Raw genomic sequence first — 26734 nt, forward strand, 5'->3', positions numbered from 1 at the left:
CACCGGAAGTAGATTTGTTTCGTTTATTTAACAATGTGTGGATGACCTATTGTATTTCAATTACTAAAATGTTACTTCCATGCTATATAACATTAAAAAAATCAAAAAAATCAAATTATTGTGTACTTCCTGTGGCGACCGAAAGTTACGCTGGATAAAACAAAATAATGTACTAAACTTATGCATATATGTGGGTATTTCATCCAACAAAGTTTGGTTGTTCAAGTCGTTACCGTTTTAGAGTTTCGTGGAGACAGTGTTTTTCTCTCGGGACAGGGAACGGACACACAGAAGTGCTCATTAACATTAAAAATAAAAGTAATAATTTCTTGTAATTTTTTCTATTATACCTTAATTTTTTTTTATCAAACTAACAAAAATTGTCAAAGAAAAACAGTTAAAGTGACGGCCGACAAAATGAAACTCGTTTAACATATTTACTTTGAAATGTCTATCATCCTTGTAAGTTTCATGTCTTGATCACTTACAGTTTTTTTTAGATCTTGCGGGTATACACGATTTGTTTTTTTTTAAAAAGGCTACCGAGACAGTGATATCTAACCGAAAGTAGAATGTTTTGTTTATTTAACATTGCATAAATGACATTTGTAAGAATTAATACTTATTTATTCATTCTATGCAAAATAAATTTAATACGTAAAAAATAATTTTTGAAGTACTTCCGATAAAGACCGAACTTTGTAAGAATTAATACTTATTTATTCATTCTATGCAAAATAAATTTAATACGTAAAAAATAATTTTTGAAGTACTTCCGATGAAGACCGAAAGTTACGACGAACATAAAAAAAAAGTATGGATGTTCAAGTCTTTATTGTTTTTGAGATCTCGATACCACACACATTTCGTCGCTGAACAGTAAACGGATGAGATGAAATCAATTTTGAAAAAATCAAAAATAGAGAGCCTCGAGATATTATCATTCTCTATCATTCCCCATAATTTCAGGAAAATATCTACATAGGTAACCATCTCTGAGAAATTCTGCCGACAATAAAGGGGGAAATAATAAGAAAGAAAAAACATTATAAACACTAAAAGGTTTTCCGTTGGAAACGAAATACGTTAATTAAAATTTTCTTAAGGCTTTAGAGTTCAAGATACTGTGTATATATGTGACAGTAGCATCATTTGATTTGAAAAAGACACACAGTTTCAAATAAATCAACGAGTACTCGACTATCGCTTGAATAAAGCCTCCGAAATTCGACTAGACTTTGTGAGTAGTGATTAGCGGAATTGACCATTGAAAAAATGAAGAAAAACATTAACAAACATATATTTGATTTTATGCAAAACAGAGAATGAAAAGGGTATTTAGGATATAATACATTGACAATCTTGATCTTTAATTTTTAGAAGTTCGCTATCCCGTGGGGAAAGACCAATCGCTGCCTCGTTTCTAACTATTTCAAAAGCCTCACTATCGGATATTTCTGGATGCTTTTTCTTGTAGTCGTCCTTATCTAGCTTCAGTATTGCAGTTGCTTGATCGTAATACTTGTGTCTATAATACTCTTTACCGTATCTTTTATTCTGTTTAATCAGTTTCGTTAACACTTCATCAAACTTTTGCAGACATTCAGGTGGTATTTTGTTGTCATCTTTACCAAATATAACTCGTCTTGCCTCGCATTTAACATTCAGTTTTGCAACTTCCGGAGCCCTTGCAATCATCTCGTTCAAGCGAGATTCGTCATTTTGTAACTTGGTGATCACAAGGATCATATACTTAAACGAACTTTCACCTAACATAGTGTCAAGATTTTTAAGCATTTCTAGGTCTTCTCTTGCGATCCTCTCAGTCGCCGACAGAACGAGAACAATGGCATGGAAACCCGGAGACGTACAAAATAGACATCGACGAATTTCCGTTTCTACGTCAATTCCATCTCTGATATCCTCAGGGGAGTTAACGCCAGGTGTATCAAAAACTCGATATCTAATTCCATTCCTGACGGCCGTACCGTAATCACATCTCCGTGTCACAGACGACCAACACTGTTCACTCTGAAATTGTTTATTACCTAAAATTCCATTTCCACTGTGACTTTTGCCTGCTCCAAGTTTGCCAACAAGAATAACCCGTCTTTCTTCTACTTTTTGATTAGGTTCAGCAGACACATGCGGTACCTCTCTCGGTAGGACAGCTTCTTGTGCTTGACAAATGTCTGATTTAGATTAATGAATGAATATATATTGTACATCAATGTACATAATTTATGAAATGTAATATTTACTTAATTTACCAAAAACAGAAAATATATTTTAATAGATTCCATTTAGATTCATGAACAAATAATGAACAACTAAACATGATTTGCAAAAGACAAAGATTTAAAAAAATATTTTCTATGAATATGTACATCCGAATTTCCTCAACAATATCTTGCCTAGTAAAAATACCCAGGAAATGTGTGAACATTAGATCGACTTTATTAAGTGAAAGACAAAGTACTTCTAAAATAATTTTATATAGACATATACACACCAGAAGAATATTCTTTACCAGCTTCTTGTGTAGCCATATTGCCCATCAAATCTGTGAACATCAAGTCATCCTTATTTGATTAAAGAATTATTTGCTTTTGTAAAAATGACACAAAACATTAAAAACAAGAGGCCCAATGGGCCACATCGCTCACCGGAACAACACTGGCTTTGTATGGGCGTTCAAAGGATATTTTGCCATATGGCCCCTCGGTAGATTAACAAAAAATGAATATCCGAATTTTACACTTATTTTTGCATATAATTAATCTTTGACACATTTACCTTTATGGAATACCATTTTTACCGAAAATAAGATCATTTGCAATATAAATAACTAAATTTTCAGTTGGTGTTCACGGTTAACTTCCAGTTCCATTTATTTTAACCCCCCCCCTCATCACTTTATAAAACGATTAAAATATATGAGAGCATAAAGGTACATTTCCCCCCTCCACTACTTACAAGTTATTGTATTTTATTCTTAAAAAATCCTATATCTAAAGAAGTGTTCCTCAATGCACCAAAATGAATGCGCTCAATTCCTCAAATTAAAAACATTGAAAAATTTAATTGGTTTTCTCCATTATAAACGATTGTCGTTTACCAGGCATGAATTCATTGCGTATGACGTTTCATATCCTTACTCACTTGACTGATAAACTTAACTGAAAAATGTTGTCACATGCATATGTTAAAGAGCTATAATTCAAATCAATGTGTTGGCAGGCATGTCGCTCTATTGTACCAAGGCCCACCCATTATTTTCATCTTTATTTAAAAAAATATAAATGTCTACAAACAAAGATGATTTTCCGTTGCAATAATTTTTAAGAACAACGATAATGCTTTTATCCTCATAATAATAATGTGTCAGGACTATGGAATCATTTAATATTTATTCGTTTGATGAGATATTGACGCTTCTGATTGGTCGAAAAATTTCTTTGATACCTGCATCAATAAATTTTTGCCGGATCTACTTTTCTCAACTGTTCTGATCTAACACTATTTATAGAACGGGGATTTCCAAAATAAACACTGTCTACAAAATGTAAAGTTGTGTCTGTTTTAATGTCAGCAAACAAAATACAACTTTATAAACATAAAAAATTGAAAGTTTAACCTTCAAAAATAAACAAAAAACATTATTATCTTGAGATCAATCAACATTATTGCGAGGCTGCCTGTTTATTCAGGCACGTAGCATCGGGGGGGGGGGGGGGGCAAATGGAATTATCATGGAGTTGCCCCCCCCCCCCCCCCACTTTTTTGGGAGTATGAAAAAAATTGATATGAAAATTAGGAAATGAGGAGGGAAATTGAAATATATAGTACGCCAGCCATACATACTATTCTTTGCCGACATATCAACATATTTTCGTCCACGATCGCCTCTCCTTGGGTGGTTATGTCCAGTTGCATATTCCGGCGATCTCACATGAAAACTAGTTGTATTACGAATCTTTCTGCACAGTAAATACATGTCATATCACAAGCTATCGCTTGTATTTTCCTTTCGTTTTCAATTCATCCGGTTCAGATTTTAACTCACTATTTGTGTATAATCCATTAAATTCAGCTCAATAGCTCTGCATCAGCTGAAGGCGCATCCATTTTGAATATTCTTGCTGTTGTTGTTTTGTATTCATACGCGCCGCTTCATTTACATTATTTACATTTTTGATCAATGACACTTCAAATTTTTGATTTTAAAATGTTTTATTAATTGGTAAGAAATGAAGATAATAATTTTTCTAAATTTTTGATAGTTTTTCGAACACAAGTAAATAAAAACGACGTATTTCAAACAGTTTTAAGAAATGAAGATTATAATTTTTTCTATTCATCGACGTATCAAAGAAAAAATTGACCGGAAAACTTTCTATTCTGACAAGCTTTCTTGCAAAAAATTAGGCTACCTTACCAGACATTTCTAGAGAATTAAAATTTCCTATATAATCTTCTTGAAAATACACTTGAATTGATGATGTTTATTTTTGATGCAATAGCTAAATATCAAGGTCTAGGCTAATACAGGGTATTTGCGAGTGGTAAAATGCAATTATAAGTAATAAACAACGATTATTTAGTGAACATGGCGTTATAAATAGTACCTGCTCTGCTGGCATATTTTCCATGAGGCGCTAGCGCGCATCATGAAATATGCCAACAAAGCAATTGCCATTCATAACGCCATGTTCACTAAATAATGTTGTTTATTTCTTAAATAATATGTTGTTAGTGCATCAGATTTTGCGCAGGTGTAATCAGCTGTCTTGTTTACCGGTCTACACGTGAACATTTTAAATTCTAAAATAAAGACAATGGTTTCTCTCAAGTTAAAATAATAAGAAACTAAACATGCTAAACGAAAATCAAAACAAGCTAAAACCACCGTCACAAATGAAAATGTCAACGCATCGAAATGTTTAACCTCAATTTACTTCACATAAATCTAAACGGTACAAATATATTTTAGATGTTTCAAATAATCCCTTCGCACGTTAACTGTTGCACATAAATCAAATTCATCGCCGTTCAAGATGGCTGCTTCTAACAAATGGTCCTCTAAACTGGTTTTCGATAAATGAAATATCGAGCCCGAAGTTAAACTGATTGACCCCCATTCTCTCTGTCTTATCATTATTTTTGTAAATTACTCAAATTCAAAACAGAATTAATTTTTGCAATTTATATTTTCCTTCCCATAAGGATGATAGATGCTAAATTAAGCTGAGTTTTTAAAAATGCACCCCCCCCCTTTTTTCTACAGGTTCGAGGTTTTCTCCGCTTTGAATAAAAATTGGTCTTTCATTTCTGCAATTTATATTCGCCTTCGCATAAGGATGTTTTATGCTAAATTTGGTTGATATTAGCCAAGCGGTTTTAGAGAAGAAGTTCAAAATATTAAAAGTTTACAGAAGGACGGACGACAAACAAAATGTGATCAGAATAGCTCACTTGAGCTTTCAGCTCAGGTGAGGTAAAAAAACCCAACAAACCTAATTAGATCTTTGTACATTAGATATCTCTGTGTAGATATCTCCCCTCTATTCTTCTAATTAAGCACTGAATGCTTATTTGTGGATATCGTCGGACAGTGTCGACAAATTGAATACTGCACGTTAGCACGGTATTTAATTTGTCTGCGTGGCTTGGTGTGTTATAGGACCGACGGTATCCAAAAATAAGAATTCAATGCTTGTATTTATATCTATTTTGATGTTTATCTGCATGGTTATTTCGTGCAGTTCGGGATTTTTCTTAGGTTGTTGAAGGTTCGACCGGACACAAACGTATTTAAAATTATCAAGATATCACTTAAAAAGTGGTAAAAGCAGAAATCTGAGACGGGGTATAGCAAAAAAAAAATGATTTAGATCCAAAATTACGTGATTAAGGTAAGAATGTCAAATGAAAATATATGTAATATCTATGTGCAACTTTGTAATTCAATGGAATATTAATTATTTATCGGCCTCCCTTAACTGCAGGAAACAGGTAAAATGCAGCATTGTAATTTTCACTTTTTAAAATTCACTTTTAATGTCTTCTTTACCTCTAGATCTCATAGCAAAGAAAAAAAGCACAGTCTGACTAATTTTCCTTCTTTTCTCTACACTCGTCAGGGTCTCCTGACAAGTGTAAAGAGAGGGGGTGGTTTTAATTAATCGGACTGTCTAGCACACAGACAAACCAAAACAAACCTGTATACCCTTAATCTGTCCTCTTTATTCTCCGTATACAGAATCTCATTTTTGTCTAATTTTTGGCTGGTCATGCATTTGATTTTTCTTCTGATTATAACTTGGTCTGCAGTCAAAGTCAATGCAGGCCATGACTTCACAGGACTATTTTGTATTTGCAACTGAACCACCCTAATCAGGCTCACCTTTTTCAGGTCGGGTCAGGAACTTTTTATCCTAGACTGCTATTGGACAACAGACATACCTACCTGTTTCAGACATTACATGTAATTCGATCAAGATATGTCTTTGGGTAATCGTCTCCACTTTAAAGCTGATATCTACACCTTTTCTTTATTTTACTTCATATACATCTCTGAATTTGGTTATAGACATACTTGCATTAATTTCAATGAATCTTTTTATCTTGAAATGAAAATGCTGCCGATAACATACATTCGTTTTACCAAGAAAATAAAAATAAAAGTCACCCGGTTCTAAAACAGTCAGCAAATACAAAAACCAGAGGCCCAGGGGCCATATCACTCACCTGAGCAACAACTGCCTTAACTCTGATCAAATTAGCATTAAAGTATCAAAATCAAAATATCTTGACACCTAAGTACAGTAGATCTTGCTCAATTTTTTCTTAAATCTGCGGATTTTTATCCCCATATTTTTGGGGTAATTACCAAGCCCCTTTTGTTGTTGTCCCTGTAAGAAGATTTTTCTCTATTCCTATATCCCCCCCCCACTTTATGGCCGTTCTTTTTTCAAGGGAATCATGCTTTGATTAATTTTTTTTCTGCACGACTCGTGCTTTCACACAATTTACTGCTTTTTGGACTGAAAACTTCCAATGGGGACCATGATTTGAACAAATAAAATCTACACTGTCTGAGGATGCTTCCACACAAGTTTAAGCTTTTCTGGGCAAAAGGTTTTGCGAAGAAGATTTTTATAGATTTTTTCTATACATTCTTATGTAAAAATCTATCCCCCAATGTGGCCCCACCCTACCCCCGGGGACCATGATTTGAACAAATTTGAATCTACACTATCTGAGGATACTTCCATACAAGCTTTTCTGGCCTTACAGTTTTTGAGAAGAAGATTTTTGAAAATGCCAACAAATTTTCAATAATTCTGAATTATCTCCCCTTTAAAAAGGGTGTGGCCCTTCAGTTGAACAAATTTGAATCCCCTTCACCCAGTGATGCTTTGTGTCGAGATTGGTTGAAATCTGCCCAGTGGTTCTGGAGAGGAAGATGAAAATGTGAAAAGTTTACAACAACGCCAACGACAACTCCAACGCCAACGACGACAGACAACGGACAAATTTTGCTTGAGCTTTCAGCTTAGGTGAGCTAAATAGCCAAAAACCACCCAACCACCCCCCCCCCCCAAAAAAAAATATATACCCCCACTCAACCCCCAAACCTGACATACATCAAAAGAAACATTCCCCTTAACTTTTACAAAATTGTTTAAATTACAACTGAAATTCAAATAAAGTGTCTGTTTATTCTTTAAAACCTACGACATTATGGAGAGGACGAACGTTTTATCAAATGCTCTTCTCTGGGATGAAGATCACCATCAAAGCTGGCAAAAGTCCAAAACACAACGAAACATACATCGTTAAACATAATCTGAGAGAGAGAGAGAGAGAGAGAGAGAGAGAGAGAGCAAAGTTTGGTTAAACTAGTAACGAAGTTACAATGAATGAGAGACTAGGTGTTAAACCAGTTACATGTACAATATCATTTTTCCGGCCAGATGAATGAAATTACAGGTAAATCTGTCATTTTCCTCATTTATGTGTCTATGTATATCAGCAAGGAATGAGGTCGCGGAAAGTACGCTCATAGTATATTCATATATGATGATATAAAGCTAACGCTGTACAGTCCGGACCTGGCATTCGCTTGTCCAATAATGTTTGAGAGAATGCTTATTTTTTTTATAAATTGTGTTTATATGTCGGCATGTAAAAGGACACCACAAAATAACCAGTGCTATGAATCTATATATAAAAGTTCTGTATGATTTTACAGAGCTATGAATAAAATTTTAAATTAAAAAATAGATGAGAAAATACTCGGTAGATGTAAATTCAATTAAATGTTCACATGATTACTTTTTCTGGGCAATTAGATTTCCTCATTTAAATTGTCATATGTATACATCTCTCGTTTAATAATTTTAAATTTTACACCAAAATAATATCTACCTTATATCAGATTTTTTTTAATTTAAAAAAATTAAATACCTTAAACACTTACTGAGAGAAAGTAGTCGGCTGGCTTATCCGATCCTATGTAACTATTGTTTACCGCCGTCTTGTTTGTTGCCTCACACATACACACGCATTCCTAAACATGTGTGATATATCTTGAACATCACTGCTGGACGTCGTGTTGTTTTTCCTAACTGATCCAGTACAACACTTTTTGTATGTATTCTTATCATAGAATGTGCAAATATGTGTATTTAAACTCATAACATTTAAGACTTAGTCTTTTGAAACCGTATGGCTACATGTATTTCAGGATTTTTGTTTAGGCATTACTAGTAATTAAAATGACCCTACGTTTTGCCTATATAAGTAACGATTTCCAAGCCCTTATAAAAGACATTGTTTAAGTGGGAAAAGAGAACACTTATTATAACTTTTTCGAATTGTTTAATCACATTTGTTAAATTGATTTCTTTTTTATTTACTCATCTGAACCGAAAAACAAAATTCATTCAAACTCTGCATAAATCATCTTCATGGGAAGAGGAAAAACTAAATGAGTCAAACCCTTATAAAAATGATTATTATGGATTTATGAACATTTTTAACCTAGGCGGGTCAATTTTAATCCTTGACATTGGGATCAATACTATGGACCCAAGATGAGATTAAAGTTTATAAAAATAAAGAAGGAAGATTCTGTAAAAAAAATGTTTCTCTAGAAATGTAAATATAATGTATCTCCAATGCTCGAACATGTGATATACGATGACAGTAACTTGATAAAATATACAATTATTCTAAGACGTATATATATACCGTTAGCTTTGGACCGTTGTTTGGGCCAAAGAAGTGGTTAAACTTGATACAAAGGAAAGATACATGTAATCACGATACTATAGATATTGTACTTGATTAAAAAAACCAGGCACTACATATGTCATAATAGTATAATTAATAAAGATTCAATCAGAATATAGAGAGTAGATTATACATTGTCCAAATTATGATCTAGGTGTTCATTAAAATCATTGTTAATGCAAAATGTTACTGTCTTGTCTGTTCAGATTATTAATAATCATGATTATTAAATGATGCTTAAATCACTGTTGGGTACAATTACAATTTATCATTGTTGTTCTTTTTCCTTTTAGATGGCTCTCTACACCTTGAAATGGTTTCACAAATTAACAAAAACTACCTTTATTATGATATATAGCATGAAGGATACGAAATATAGTAGTCAAATAGGCGGAAAAAGGTCAATTTTGGATTTACAAAAATATAGTTTCAAAACTTCAATTCAGTAAATAAAAGCCCCAAATAGATTCGAACTTATGAAGTGGGATTCACATGCCCAAAGCAGGATAACAGGATATATTTGTTATAAAATGATCAAATGAATTTATCTAAATTCATTAATAGCATGCGTCCGTCTTAGAATAATGAAATCATATTTAAGTATATATTTCGTTTTAACGGCATTTTTGCAATATTGAAAACCAGACCTTAATGTTGTCAGCATGACTATATATAAATGAAAAAGAAGTTTATAGAAAACTTTGCAATTTTTAAATATCAACGAGGTACTAGCCATAATTTGAAAATGAATAACGGCGATTTACCTCTGCATATTCATAAACGATTAACGTTGTGGATTTGCGCATGTGCGTGGGAATAGTAATTTAGAAAAGCAAAATGCAGAACGAGGTATTAATACGACAGATATGTTTACATTTGTTTGAATTCAAACAGATTTGTGTGCTGTAATAAGAAAAATATCAGATATTGTCATCTGCATTTTATGAGGATGGTTGCGTATCGGTGTCGAAGACAATCGGTGAGACCATTATTTTTATATATTGACAACATGTATTGTCATAATAGAACGTCAAAATTATCCCGTCTGGGGCCCGCTCGACTAAAAACATATACAATTTATAGATATTAAGTATTCGATTGATAGCTATATAAGTTTTGTCATATTTAGACAATGAATATTGTACCATACACATAACCTTCTCTTCCTTTATGATTAAATATCTTCTTAAAAAAGAAAACACACAACTGCATGACCCACCTGTTTATCGCAAGAAACCGACAAGCCCATAGTTAAACACGAACTTTCTATCACGTGTCCACCGCTCAAAGGGGTCTTCAATTTAAATTCTCATTTTACTACGTTTTCTGTCAAACTGTTTCTTTCTTTCTTTTCTCTTCGAACGCGTTATTACACTGTCAATGGACCGACCACGTTTCCGCGACGACCCCTTGTGTACGTTCTAAAATTAGCTTTTTACATCACGTGCTAAAGAATATATATTAATATAATAATACATTTACTTGATATGCAGCTTTTATCTGCACAAGAATGTTTCAAATCAATGTAAGAGTAGCTTCCCTGTTGCCCTTAATTGATTATATCACAGAAGGGTTAATAAATTTACATGTAAATACACCAATTAAATGCATATAAGACAGATGAAACTTTCCCAACAATATGTGAATATTAACGATATTTGTAGTAAAATGTTCGAGGAATTTTTTGGGATCAAGATTTGTACAGAATATGATCGTAAATGAGATTAATCGGTCCAAAACTAGCACATTTTTTGTGCGCAGTAAATTGCAGTTTTTTACTATGGGAGGCACTGTAGCTCCCAGGTCGTCCATCCGAATTTTTTCTGACCGGAAGCTACAGACCTGCAGCTATGTCCGAGGTATGCCCACATTTCATATTATTTTTCCACAATGGTGGGTCAACATGGGTAGGATGGGGACTGATTGTAACAGTCCGATTAAGAGAGCGAAAAATGTTAGCTCTAAAGGGCCATTAAACTTGATCTTTATTTGCCTGATGCACACTTAAAAACTAGTGTACTGACAGCAGTCCGTGAACCCGTATCTCGCTATGGTTTGAAAATGTCCGATTCCAGTATTTCGATTAATTTTCTTATTGCATTTTACTAATTCATTGTTTTTACATATTGTTCCAGAAAAAAACCATAGAAACTTTTCTGCCAAATCCATCAGACAATGTGTAGCAGTTTTTGAGATGTTTCACCGGAAGTAGATTTGTTTCGTTTATTTAACAATGTGTGGATGACCTATTGTATTTCAATTACTAAAATGTTACTTCCATGCTATATAACATTACCAAAATCAAAAAAATCAAATTATGGTGTACTTCCTGTGGCGACCGAAAGTTACGCCGGATAAAACAAAATAATGTACTAAACTTATGCATATATATGTGGGTATTTCATCCAACAAAGTTTGGTTGTTCACGTCGTTACCGTTTTTAAGTTTCGTGGAGACAGTGTTTTTCTCTCGGGACAGGGAACGGACACACAGAAGTGCTCATTAACATTAAAAATAAAAGTAATAATTTCTTGTAATTTTTTCTATTATACCTTAATTTTTTTTTTATCAAACTAACAAAAATTGTCAAAGAAAAACAGTTAAACTTATAAAAAATGTTCATTTTTTACCCCTTCCGGTGAGGACCCGAAGTGACGGCCGAAAAAATGAAACTCGTTTAACATATTTACTTTGAAATGTCTATCATCCTTGTAAGTTTCATGTCTTGATCACTTACAGTTTTTTTTAGATCTTGCGGGTATACAAGATTTGTTTTAAAAAGGCTACCGAGACAGTGATATCTAATCAAAAGTAGAGTGTTTTGTTTATTTAACATTGCATAAATGACATTTGTAAGAATTAATACTTGTTTATTCATTCTATGCAAAATAAATTTAATACGTAAAAAATGATTTTTGAAGTACTTCCGATGAAGACCGAAAGTTACGACGAACATAAAAAAAAGTATGGATGTTCAAGTCTTTATTGTTTTTGAGATCTCGATGCCACACACTTTTCGTCACTGAACAGGAAACGGGTGAGATGAAATCAATTTTGAAAAAATCAAAAATAGAAAGCCTCGAGATATTATCATTCTCTATTCCCCATAAATTCAGGAAAATATCTACATAGGTAACCATCTCTGAGAAATTCTGCCGACAATAAAGGGGGAAATAATAAGAAAGAAAAAACATTATAAACACTAAAAGGTTTTCCGTTGGAAACGAAATACGTTAATTAAAATTTTCTTAAGGTTTTAGAGTTCAAGATACTGTGTATATATGTGACAGTAGCATCATTTGATTTGAAAAAGACATACAGTTTCAAATAAATCAACGAGTACTCGACTATCGCTTGAATAAAGCCTCCGAAATTCGACTAGACTTTGTGAGTAGTGATTAGCGGAATTGACCATTGAAAAAATGAAGAAAAACATAAACAAACATATATTTGATTTTATGCAAAACAGAGAATGAAAAGGGTATTTAGGAAATAACACATTGACAATCTTGATCTTTAATTTTTAGAAGTTCGCTATCCCGTGGGGAAAGACCAATCGCTGCCTCGTTTCTAACTATTTCAAAAGCCTCACTATCGGATATTTCTGGATGCTTTTTCTTGTAGTCGTCCTTATCTAGCTTCAGTATTGCAGTTGCTTGATCGTAATACTTATGTCTATAATACTCTTTACCGTATCTTTTATTCTGTTTAATCAGTTTCGTTAACACTTCATCAAACTTTTGCAGACATTCAGGTGGTATTTCTTTCTCATCTTTACCAAATATAACTCGTCTTGCCTCGCATTTAACATTCAGTTTCGCAACTTCCGGAGCCCTTGCAATCATCTCGTTCAAGCGAGATTCGTCATTTTGTAACTTGGTGATCACAAGGATCATATACTTAAACGAACTTTCACCTAACATAGTGTCAAGATTTTTAAGCATTTCTAGGTCTTCTCTTGCGATCCTCTCAGTCGCCGACAGAACGAGAACAATGGCATGGAAACCCGGAGACGTACAAAATAGACATCGACGAATTTCCGTTTCTACGTCAATTCCATCTCTGATGTCCTCAGGGGAGTTAACGCCAGGTGTATCAAAAACTCGATATCTAATTCCATTCCTGACGGCCGTACCGTAATCACATCTCCGTGTCACAGACGACCAACACTGTTCACTCTGAAATTGTTCAGTACCCAAAATTCCATTTCCACTGTGGCTTTTGCCTGCTCCAAGTTTGCCAACAAGAATAACCCGTCTTTCTTCTACTTTTTGATTAGGTTCAGCAGACACATGCGGTACCTCTCTCGGTAGGACAGCTTCTTGTGCTTGACAAATGTCTGATTTAGATTAATGAATGAATATATATTGTACATCAATGTACATAATTTATGAAATGTAATATTTACTTAATTTACCAAAAACAGAAAATATATTTTAATAGATTCCATTTAGATTCATGAACAAATAATGAACAACTAAACATGATTTGCAAAAGACAAAGATTTAAAAAAATATTTTCTATGAATATGCACATCCGAATTTCCTCAACAATATCTTGCCTAGTAATAATACCCAGGAAATGTGTGAACATTAGATCGACTTTATTAAGTGAAAGACAAAGTACTTCTAAAATAATTTTATATTGACATATACACACCAGAAGAATATTCTTTTCCAGCTTCTTGTGTAGCCATATTGCCCATCAAATATGTGAACATCAAGTCATCCTTATTTGATTAAAGAATTATTTGCTTTTGTAAAAATGACACAAAACATTAAAAACAAGAGGCCCAATGGGCCACATCGCTCACCGGAACAACACTGGCTTTGTATGGGCGTTCAAAGGATATTTTGCCATATGGCCCCTCGGTAGATTAACAAAAAATGAATATCCGAATTTTACACTTATTTTTGCATATGATTAATCTTTGACACATTTACCTTTATGGAATACCATTTTTACCGAAAATAAGATCATTTGCAATATAAATAACTAAATTTTCAGTTGGTGTTCACGGTTAACTTCCAGTTCCATTTATTTTAACCCCCCCCCCCTCATCACTTTATAAAACGATTAAAATATATGAGAGCATAAAGGTACATTTTCCCCCTCCACTACTTACAAGTTATTGTATTTTATTCTTAAAAAGTCCTATATCTAAAGAAGTGTTCCTCAATGCACCAAAATGAATGCGCTCAATTCCTCAAATTAAAAACATTGAAAAATTTAATTGGTTTTCTCCATTATAAACGATTGTCGTTTACCAGGCATGAATTCATTGCGTATGACGTTTCATATCCTTACTCACTTGACTGATAAACTTAACTGAAAAATGTTGTCACATATGTTAAAGAGCTATAATTCAAATCAATGTATTGACAGGAATGTCGCTCTATTGTACCAAGGCCCACCCATTATTTTCATCTTTATAAAAAAAAATATAAATGTCTACAAACAAAGATGATTTTCCGTTGCAATAACTTTTAAGAACAACGATAATGCTTTTATCCTCATAATAATAATGTGTCAGGACTATGGAATCATTTAATATTTATTCGTTTGATGAGATATTGACGCTTCTGATTGGTCGAAAAATTTCTTTGATACCTGCATCAAATTTTTTTTGCCGGATCTACTTTCTCAACTGTTCTGATCTAACACTATTTATAGAACGGGAATTTCCAAAATAAACACTGTCTACAAAATGTAAAGTTGTGTCTGTTTTAATGTCAGCAAACAAAATACAACTTTATAAACATAAAAACTTGAAAGTTTAACCTTCAAAAATAAACAAAAAACATTATTATCTTGAGATCAATCAACATTATTGCGAGGCTGCCTGTTTATTCAGGCACGTAGCATCGGGGGGGGGGGGGGCAGGGGCCCCCCTTTTTCTCGCAGAAACATTTTTTTTAAAATTGACATATAAAAAAATGGAATTATCATGGAGTTGCCCCCCCCCCCCCCACACACTTTTTTGGGAGTATGAAAAAAATTGATATGAAAATTAGGAAATGAGGAGGGAAATTGAAATATATAGTACGCCAGCCCTACATACTATTCTTTGCCGACATATCAACATATTTTCGTCCACGATCGCCTCTCCTTGGGTGGTTATGTCCAGTTGCATATTCCAGCGATTTCACATGAAAACTAGTTTTATTACGAATCTTTCTGCACAGTAAATACATGTCATATCACAAGCTATCGCTTGTATTTTCCTTTCGTTTTCAATTCATCCGGTTCAGATTTTAACTCACTATTTGTGTATAATCCATTAAATTCAGCTCAATAGCTCTGCATCAGCTGAAGGCGCATCCATTTTGAATATTCTTGCTGTTGTTGTTTTGTATTCATACGCGCCGCTTCATTTACATTATTTACATTTTTGATCAATGACACTTCAACTTTTTGATTTTAAAATGTTTTATTAATTGGTAAGAAATGAAGATAATAATTTTTCTAAATTTTTGATAGTTTTTCGAACACAAGTAAATAAAAACGACGTATTTCAAACAGTTTTAAGAAATGAAGATTATAATTTTTTCTATTCATCGACGTATCAAAGAAAAAATTGACCGGAAAACTTTCTATTCTGACAAGCTTTCTTGCAAAAAATTAGGCTACCTTACCAGACATTTCTAGAGAATGCAATTTCCTATATAATCTTCTTGAAAATACACTTGAATTGATGATGTTTATTTTTGATGCAATAGCTAAATATCAAGGTCTAGGCTAATACAGGGTATTTGCAAGTGGTAAAATGCAATTATAAGTAATAAACAACGATTATTTAGTGAACATGGCGTTATGAATAGCAACTGCTCTGCTGCCATATTTTCCATGAGGCGCCAGCGCGCATCATGAAATATGCCAACAAAGCAATTGCTATTCATAACGCCATGTTCACTAAATAATGTTGTTTATTTCTTAAATAATATGTTGTTAGTGCATCAGATTTTGCGCAGGTGTATGTAAACAATCAGCTGTCTTGTTTACCGGTCTACACGTGAACATTTTAAATTCTAAAATAAAGACAATGGTTTCTCTCAAGTTAAAATAATAAGAAACTAAACATGCTAAACGAAAATCAAAACAAGCTAAAACCACCGTCACAAATGAAAATGTCAACGCATCGAAATGTTTAACCTCAATTTACTTCACATAAATCTAAACGGTACAAATATATTTTAGATGTTTCAAATAATCCCTTCGCACGTTAACTGTTGCACATAAATCAAATTCATCTCCGTTCAAGATGGCTGCTTCTAACAAATGGTCCTCTAAACTGGTTTTCGATATATGAAATATCGAGCCCGAAGTTAAACTGATTGACCCCCATTCTCTCTGTCTTATCATTATTTTTGTAAATTACTCAAATTCAAAACAGAATTAATTTTTGCAATTTATATTTTCCTTCCCATAAGGATGATATATGCTAAATTAAGCTGATTTTTTAAAAATGCACCCCCCCCCCTTTTTCTACAGGTTCGAAGTTTTCTCCGCTTTGAATAAAAATCGGTCTTTCATTTCTGCAATTTATATTCGCCTTCGCATAAGGATGTTTTATGCTAAATTTGGTTGATATTGGCCAAGCGGTTTTAGAGAAGAAGTTCAAAATATTAAAAGTTTACAGAAGGACGGACGACAAACAAAATGTGATCAGAATAGCTCACTTGAGCTTTCAGCTCAGGTGAGGTAAAAAAAAACCCCAACCAACCTAATTAGATCTTTGTACATTAGATATCTCTGTGTAGATATCTCCCCTCTATTCTTCTAATTAAGCACTGAATGCTTATTTGTGGATATCGTCGGTCAGTGTCGACAAATTGAATACTGCACGTTAGCACGGTATTCAATTTGTCTGCGTGGCTTGGTGTGTTATAGGACCGACGGTATCCAAAAATAAGAATTCAATGCTTGTATTTATATCTATTTTGATGTTTATCTGCATGGTTATTTCGTGCAGTTCGGGATTTTTCTTAGGTTGTTGAAGGTTCGACCGGACACAAACGTATTTAAAATTATCAAGATATCACTTAAAAAGTGGTAAAAGCAGAAATCTGAGACGGGGTATAAAAATACATGTAATATCTATGTGCAACTTTGTAATTCAATGGAATATTAATTATTTATCGGCCTCCCTTAACTGCAGGAAACAGGTAAAATGCAGCATTGTAATTTTCACTTTTTAAAATTCACTTTTAATGTCTTCTTTACCTCTAGATCTCATAGCAAAGAAAAAAAGCACAGTCTGACTGATTTTCCTTCTTTTCTCTACACTCGTCAGGGTCTCCTGACAAGTGTAAAGAGAGGGGGTGGTTTTAATTAATCGGACTGTCTAGCACACAGACAAACCAAAACAAACCTGTATACCCTTAATCTGTCCTCTTTATTCTCCGTATACAGAATCTCATTTTTGTCTAATTTTTGGCTGGTCATGCATTTGATTTTTCTTCTGATTATAACTTGGTCTGCAGTCAAAGTCAATGCAGGCCATGACTTCACAGGACTATTTTGTATTTGCAACTGAACCACCCTAATCAGGCTCACCTTTTTCAGGTCGGGTCAGGAACTTTTTATCCTAGACTGCTATTGGACAACAGACATACCTACCTGTTTCAGACATTACATGTAATTCGAACAAGATATGTCTTTGGGTAATCGTCTCCACTTTAAAGCTGATATCTACACCTTTTCTTTATTTTACTTCATATACATCTCTGAATTTGGTTATAGACATACTTGCATTAATTTCAATGAATCTTTTTATCTTGAAATGAAAATGCTGCCGATAACATACATTCGTTTTACCAAGAAAATAAAAATAAAAGTCACCCGGTTCTAAAACAGTCAGCAAATACAAAAACCAGAGGCCCAGGGGCCATATCACTCACCTGAGCAACAACTACCTTAACTCTGATCAAATTAGCATTAAAGTATCAAAATCAAAATATCTTGACACCTAAGTACAGTAGATCTTGGTCAATTTTTTCTTAAATCTGCGGATTTTTATCCCCATATTTTTGGGGTAATTACCAAGCCCCTTTTGTTGTTGTCCCTGTAAGAAGATTTTTCTCTATTCCTATATCCCCCCCCAACTTTATGGCCCTTCTTTTTTCTAGGGAATCATGCTTTTTTTTTTTGCACGACTCGTGCTTTCACACAATTTACTGCTTTTTGGACTGAAAACTTCCAATGGGGACCATGATTTGAACAAATAAAATCTACACTGTCTGAGGATGCTTCCACACAAGTTTAAGCTTTTCTGGGCAAAAGGTTTTGCGAAGAAGATTTTTATAGATTTTTTCTATACATTCTTATGTAAAAATCTATCCCCCAATGTGGCCCCACCCTACCCCCGGGGACCATGATTTGAACAAATTTGAATCTACACTATTTGAGGATACTTCCATACAAGCTTTTCTGGCCTTACAGTTTTTGAGAAGAAGATTTTTGAAAATGCCAACAAATTTTCAATAATTCTAAATTATCTCCCCCTTAAAAAGGGTGTGGCCCTTCAGTTGAACAAATTTGAATCCACTTCACCCAGTGATGCTTTGTGTCGAGATTGGTTGAAATCTGCCCAGTGGTTCTGGAGAGGAAGATGAAAATGTGAAAAGTTTACAACAACGCCAACGACAACTCCAACGCCAACGACGACAGACAACGGACAAATTTTGCTTGAGCTTTCAGCTTAGGTGAGCTAAATAGCCAAAAACCACCCAACCACCCCCACCCCCCCCCCCCCAAAAAAAAAATATACCCCCCACTCAACCCCCAAACCTGACATACATCAAAAGAAACATTCCCCTTAACTTTTACAAAATTGTTTAAATTACAACTGAAATTCAAATAAAGTGTCTGTTTATTCTTTAAAACCTACGACATTATGGAGAGGACGAACGTTTTATCAAATGCTCTTCTCTGGGTTGAAGATCACCATCAAAGCTGGCAAAAGTCCAAAACACAACGAAACATAATCTGAGAGAGAGAGAGAGAGAGAGAGAGAGAGAGAGAGAGAGAGCAAAGTTTGGTTAAACTAGTAACGAAGTTACAATGAATGAGAGACTAGGTGTTAAACCAGTTACATGTACAATATCATTTTTCCGGCCAGATGAATGAAATTACAGGTAAATCTGTCATTTTCCTCATTTATGTGTCTATGTACATCAGCAAGGAATGAGGTCGCGGAAAGTACGCTTATATTATATTCATATATGATGATATAAAGCTACATGTAACGCTGTACAGTCCGGACCTGGCATTCGCTTGTCCAATAATGTTTGAGAGCATGCTAATTTTTTATGAATTGTGTTTATATGTCGGCATGTAAAAGGCATGTAAAAGGACACCACAAAATAACCAGTACTATGAATCTATATATAAAAGTTCTGTATGATTTTACAGAGCTATGAATAAAATTTTTTATTAAAAAATAGATGAGAAAATACTCGGTAGATGTAAATACAATTAAATGTACACATGATTACTTTTTTGGGGCAATTAGATTTCCTCATTTAAATTGTCATATGTATATATCTCTCGTTTAATAATTTTAAATTTTACACCAAAATCATATCTACCTTATAGCAGATTTTTTTTAATCTAAAAAAATTAAATACCTTAAACACTTACTGAGAGAAAGTAGTCGGCTGGCTTATCCGATCCTATGTAACTATGGGTTACCGCCGTCTTGTTTGTTGCCTCACACATACACACGCATTCCTAAACATGTGTGATATATCTTGTACATCACTGCTGAACGTCGTGTTGTTTTTCCTAACTGATCCAGTACAACACTTTTTGTATGTATTCTTATCATAGAATGTGCAAATATGTGTATTTAAACTCATAACATTTAAGACTAAGTCTTTTGAAACCGTATGGCTACATGTATTTCAGGATTTTTGTTTAGGCATTACTAGTAATTAAAATGACCCTACGCTTTGCCTATATAAGTAACGATTTCCAAGCCCTTATAAAAGACATTGTTTAAGTGGGAAAAGAGAACACTAATTATAACTTTTTAAAATTGTTTAATCCCATATCTTAAATTGATTTCTTTTTTATTTACTCATCTGAACCGAAAAACAAAATTCATTCAAACTCTGCATAAATCAACTTCATGGGAAGAGGAAAAACTAAATGAGTCAAACCCTTATAAAAATGATTATTATGGATTTATGAACATTTTTAACCTAGGCGGGTCGTCAATTTTAATCCTTGACATTGGGATCAATACTATGGACCCAAGATGAGATAAAAGTTTATAAAAATAAAGAAGGAAGATTCTGTAAAAAAAAAAATGTTTCTCTAGAAATGTAAATATAATGTATCTCCAATGCTCGAACATGTGATATACGATGACAGTAACTTGATAAAATATACAATTATTCTAAGACGTATATATATACCGTTAGCTTTGGACCGTTGTTTGGGCCAAAGAAGTGGTTAAACTTGATACAAAGGAAAGATACATGTAATCACGATACTACAGATATTGTATTGGATTAAAAAAAAACCAGGCACTACATATGTCATAATAGTATAATTAATAAAGATTCAATCAGAATATAGAGAGTAGATTATACATTGTCCAAATTATGATCTAGGTGTTCATTAAAATCATTGTTAATGCAAAATGTTACTGTCTTGTCTGTTCAGATTATTAATAATCATGATTATTAAATGATGCTTATATCACTGTTGAGTACAATTACAATTTATCATTGGTGTTCCTTTTCCTTTTAGATGGCCCTCTACACCTTGAAATGGTTTCACAAATTAACAAAAACTACCTTTATTATGATATATAGCATGAAGGATACGAAGTATAGAAGTCAAATAGGCGGAAAAAGGTCAATTTTGGATTTACAAAAATATAGTTTCAAAACTTCAATTCAGTAAATAAAAGCCCCAAATAGATTCGAACTCATGAAGTGGGATTCACAGGCCCAAAGCAGGATAACAGGATATATTTGTTATAAAATGATCAAATGAATTTATCTAAATTCATTAATAGCATGCGTCCGTCTTAGAATAATGAAATCATATTTAAGTATATATTTCGTTTTTAACGGCATTTTTGCAATATTGAAAACCAGACCTAAATGTTGTCAGCATGACTATATATATATATATATATATATATATATATATATATATATATATATATATATATATATATATATATATATATATATATATATATATGAAAAAGAAGTTTATAGAAAACTTTGCAATTTTTAAATATCAACGAGGTACTAGCCATAATTTGAAAATGAATAACGGCGATTTACCTATGCATATTCATAAACGATTAACGTGGTGGATTTGCGCATGTGCGCGGGAATACTGTAAACGTGGAAATTTTGACGATGTGTTAATTTTGACTATGTTGGCGATTTTTATTTTCTCGTCAAAATTTCCACTCGCCAAACTTCACATCATATATATAGCGTATTAATACCAGAATTTTTTATCGGCATCATCCCGTTAGGACTAGATCAAAATTAATGATTCATTTATGTAAATAGCTATAAAAACATGTAATTAGCATTTAAAAAGCCCATAAAATCTAAACAAGCATGTTTTAAATGCAATTATCACTCAATCGTCACAACATTCTATAATATCTTTGCACGCGTAATTATCATGCCGTGTTTGACCTACTTTATTACCTCAGGCAATATCGTATAGTGAATAAAAACAAAATACAAAGAACAATGTTATTCCATCAAATCTGTACAGACTTTTTTTTCAATCAAAGTTAAATTTTATTAATACCAACGCTTGTAAAAGAGTTCGCAAGAAAGATAACTCTAACCTGGCATTATAAGAAATCAAAGATAGATAACTCTTACTCTTATTCAAAAATTCGTCAAAATTAAAACTCGCCAATTGTCTCTTACTAAAAAATCGTCAAATTTTGAACTCGTCAATATAACCACGTTTACAGTAGTAATTTAGAAAAGCAACATGCAGAACGAGGTATTAATACGACAGATATGTTTACATTTGTTTGAATTCAAACAGATTTGTGTGCTGTAATAAGAAAAATATCAGATATTGTCATCTGCATTTTATGAGGATGGTTGCGTATCGGTGTCGAAGACAATCGGTGAGACCATTTTTTTCATACATTGACAACATGTATTGTCATCATGATAATAGAACGTCAAAATGTCTGGGGCTCGCTCGACTAAAAACATATACAATTTATAGATTTTAAGTATTTGATTGATAGCTATATAAGTTTTATCATATTCAGACAATGAATATTGTACCATACACATAACCTTCTCTTCCTTTATGAGTAAATATCTTCTTAAAAAAGAAAACAAACAACTGCATGACCCACCTGTCTATCGCAAGAAACCGACAAGCCCATAGTTAAACACGAACTTTCTATCACGTGTCCACCGCTCAAAGGCACCCCTTCGAATGTTATTGTCATTTAAATTTTATACCACGTGATTTTATTTGACCCTTTCAGTTTCGCAGTAACAATCATGCCTCGTGTTTATAGTCTATTTCATAGAATCTAGGTACTTGTAGGCAAATATAAAATCTACAGGTTATTTGATTTTAAACTTTGTCTTCATTAATAGGTGGATAAAATGTGTTCTAGAAATAAATGCGACAAGGCAAAAAATAGTTTTTGTCTGCTGTTGCAACAATAACATGCTTGTTGAGATCCCCCCCCCCCGAGTATTAATTTTCGATCCGCGCCTGACCTATATAGTAATAGCATCAATAGTGAAACAGACCATACTATTTTATGCAGAATGTTCCCTGAAAATGACTCGATATATTAAGTTTTTTATGCAAAACAGATACTCAATATTTTTCTAAAAAAAAATGGTAATGCACACCACAAGCATCAAAAATGGCTATGATTTTATTCAGCAATTCAATGTTTAAATTTTCAACCACTCTACACGTGGTTGAAAACGGACGATAACTCTGTTCTGAATATTATCGCTTAATATAAATAACCGCTAGATGGTGAAATAAGACATACATCTTAAAAGATGTTCATGTTTTAACATAAATCCAAGTAGGATATGATATGAAAAACGACCAGTACTTACGTATTTTGAGAATATTATCCGAACACTTATACTTCCGCTCGAAATTTCACAGGAACTGAACAAATCTCGGTTAAGTCTCGTGAACTTTCATTCGAGCACCTCTGAATTTATTACATACTTAGCAACGATAAAGAAAACATTCCGAACACATTCGCAGGGGTGAAAGAGGTCTTCAATTTAAATTCTCATTTTACTACATTTTCTGTCGAACAGTTTCTTTCTTTCTTTTCTCTTCGTACGCGTTATTACACTATCATCGGACCGACCACGTTTCCTCTTGTGTACGTTCTAAAATTAGCTTTTCACATCACATGCTAAAGAATATTTTACAGTTGGGCGTTTATTGACCGGCCCGGTCAGAAAAATAATAAACTTGAATTTCTTATATTTACATTTTCCAGTGTTTTTGCCAGTGAAAACACTATGTATCGACTTTGTACTATTTAACTCATAAAGCCAAATTGAGGCGCCAGCGGGGTTTGCTTATATATATTTAAATATTTAATCGTACGATGGTTTGAAATTTTATAAATATAAGTAATAAGGACTCATTCTTTGAATATTATGAGGTGATAATTTCGGTCGGGTGTGATCAAATGTATCATAAAGCCCTTCGGGCTTTATTGGATTTGATCACGCCCCGACCGAAATTATCACCTCATAATACTCAAGAATGATTCCTTATTCCTTATTTAATCAAAGTACTGAAGTACCGAAAGCCGGGCTCTTTTGGTGTGTCTTTATGCATATTGTGTAGTAAAGGCTGAAAATCTCTCTCTCTCTCTCTCTCTCTCTCTCTCTCTCTCTCTCTCTCTCTCTCTCTCTCTCTCTCTCTCTCTCTCTCTCTCCATATCAAGTGTATTTAAAAACCAACAAATACTTTACTGTACATACAGAGTAGCTGCGAAAGACGGTGTATAATGCGTTGTATCATATCCCTCTCTTTCTCTCTCTCTCTCTCTCTTTCTCTCTCTCTCTCTCTCTCTCTCTCTCTCTCTCTCTCTCTCATGCTTTTAATGTCGGCAAAGCGTCAGAGAGCGACCAATTTTTGTAAGCGGCTATAAACAATAATAAATATGTCTGTCTAGTAGAAAAATTTTAACAGTTGCTGCCTTGAATTTTGCAACAAGCGTTAAATATTCAACCCCCAATCGCAACTTTTCGGGCCTTTCCGGCAGGCTCGGAAAAACACCTCGAATGTATTAACATTACCGGATGTTAGAATTTTATACAAAATGGAGTCGCTTCCCATTAAAATAAGTATCGGCTAGACAGCCTTATAAGTCGTTTCTGTATTATATTTAAGGGTATATCATTTACTTTAATGAAGTCTAGCTTAGATCTCAACAGATCGTAAAATGTGTTGTGTTTATATCAAGTTTTATAAAAAGGGGGGGGGGGGGTCATGGACGCCTAGGTAATACATTCGAGGTGTTTTTCCGAGCTTGCCGGAAAGGCCCGAGAAGTTGCGATTGATTCAACCCCCATTTCTTCAACGCGCAGCAAATTAGTTCATGAAATTCATTCGCAATGTATGTGTCCAAAATGCATAGTCTTGTATTTAAAACACGTTATTAATAAGAAAACTAAAAAGATAGACAGTTCTCTCGAAATTAAAATAAAAACACATGCAGTGCCAACACTTTTGACAAAACGTGGCTCTTTATGTAACTATATTTGGTATAGCGGAGGCTTTTACTTTGACGCTGTTTGGTTTTTTGTTTACTTTTGAAGTTGTGCTATTTATAGTAACATTGGCGATTTGCCTGTCTACAGCCAGGGCTCTGCTTTCAGCAGAGCCCGGCTAAAAACTGTTAAATGTGTTTGATTTAAATTGTATAATTTGCAGAAAGTTAATAACTTTTGTAGCTTAATGGAAAATGAAAATACTTCTTTCTTTCAAAGTTTTCATTTTAAACGGCATAGATACCTTTGAACGGTCATGGTCACAATTTTGATCAAATTTATTTTCTGTTTTTTATTATTTACAATGCTTTATCAATGCATTTCTAATAATCACTCATAATTTGAGTTTCAGTCAAAGAGTTATAGGCAATATACAGAGCTCACAATTTGTTGGTATGTAAACAAGGTTCGTGCCATATTTTGTTTACACTGGTTCAATATACCAAGAAAAGTTCTTTTTCAAGCAAATATTTATCTCCTAAATGTTTTAAATATCAAAAAGTTCTAAGCGTTTGTCATATAAATTTCAAGTGTTTACGTAACAAAGAACTATGAGCCCTGTATCTCGCTTGTAAGTCGGCTATTGACACTCACATTAGTTGACGATTAGAAATGCCTTACTGAAGCATTGTTAACACTTAAAACGGAAAAATATTTTTTGACCAAAATATTGACTATTGGAAAGGAAGAATTTTTTGGTTTTTGATATAGGAGCGTAAACTCATAATAATTCAATTCTGGTTGTAACGCGATTTCTGATAGGTTAAAAATTGTTTTATATCATATAATTAAAAGATTAAATTGCCAACGTCAAAGTTAAAACTAATGTCAAAAACATTGTTAACACTTAAAACAGAAAAATATTTTTTGACCAAAATATTGACTATTGGAAAGGAAGAATTTATTGGTTTTTGATAAAGGAGCGTTAATTCAATTCTGGTTGTAACGCGATTCCTGATTGGTTAAAAATTGTTTTATATCATATAATTAAAAGATTAAATTGCCTACGTCAAAGTTAAAACTAATGTCAAAAACTTATCAATCCGCCCCGATGTTACCTTTGAATTGTGTACAATTTGACGTCATTTTTAGGTCAAATGACCGTTTTTATCTGCAATTAAGAAAAAAAATATGTAATAAGCAATGAATTCAATATTTGTTTGTTTTATGCGATATAAAATTGATTGAAACACTTTACGCTTTTTTTAAAAACAGATTCGCAGTTTATAAAGCAAAAACTGCCCAAAACCATTTTATATCATATAAAACGAATAAATATTGAATTTTTCTCCTTATTTACAGATTTGTCAAAGATACTTATAATTACAATGTATGATTGGCATAGCTAGGCGTCGGAACCAGGGGTGGGGGGTTAGGGGGGTGGGGGGGGGGGCGTAGCGCCCCCCCCCCCACCTTTTTTTGTTAATGTAGATCTAACCATTAGGCACATAGCATCATAGGGGATTTAGCCCCCCCCCCCAACTTTTTATGGCCGGAAATATAATTGTACTTAAAGTAACCCTGAAAGATTAAGAAAGTTGGAGTAATATGCCAACTCCCCCCCCCCCCCCCCCCCCCGGGATTAGGAATTTCATGATTTTTTTGGGGGGGGGGAGGGGGAAGAAATTTGGGTAAATAAATTTATGTTT

At 33.5% G+C, this 26734-nt stretch overlaps 3 protein-coding genes across 4 annotated transcripts in view; 1 reads left to right on the forward strand and 2 right to left on the reverse strand.

Annotated features, from left to right (window-relative positions):
* Window positions 1-26734, forward strand: part of LOC128176594 (uncharacterized) — a 37445-nt gene that overhangs the window by 3162 nt on the left and 7549 nt on the right. The gene's annotated exons all lie outside the window — the stretch shown is intronic.
* On the reverse strand, window positions 1273-8608 carry LOC128176593 (GTPase IMAP family member 4-like). 2 transcript variants are annotated; one of them, XM_052843026.1, is made up of 3 exons: window positions 8486-8563; window positions 2513-2582; window positions 1273-2192 (listed from the first exon to the last, which is right to left on the reverse strand). In XM_052843026.1, exons 1-3 carry the CDS (start codon window positions 8561-8563, stop codon window positions 1339-1341), a joined length of 1002 nt encoding a protein of 333 aa, XP_052698986.1. In that variant the 3' UTR covers window positions 1273-1338. The 2 variants fall into 2 exon arrangements, with proteins under 2 accessions (XP_052698986.1, XP_052698985.1); XM_052843025.1 differs by having other exon boundaries at window positions 1275-2192; window positions 2513-2563; window positions 8486-8608.
* Window positions 12756-20264, reverse strand: LOC128176595 (GTPase IMAP family member 4-like). Its single transcript, XM_052843028.1, has 3 exons — window positions 19942-20264; window positions 13960-14029; window positions 12756-13639 (listed from the first exon to the last, which is right to left on the reverse strand). The coding sequence occupies exons 1-3, from the start codon at window positions 20017-20019 to the stop codon at window positions 12786-12788; spliced, it is 1002 nt and encodes a 333-aa protein (XP_052698988.1). The 5' UTR covers window positions 20020-20264; the 3' UTR covers window positions 12756-12785.

Source organism: Crassostrea angulata, chromosome 3 (assembly GCF_025612915.1).
Source record: "Crassostrea angulata isolate pt1a10 chromosome 3, ASM2561291v2, whole genome shotgun sequence".
Classification (NCBI taxonomy): domain Eukaryota; kingdom Metazoa; phylum Mollusca; class Bivalvia; order Ostreida; family Ostreidae; genus Magallana; species Magallana angulata.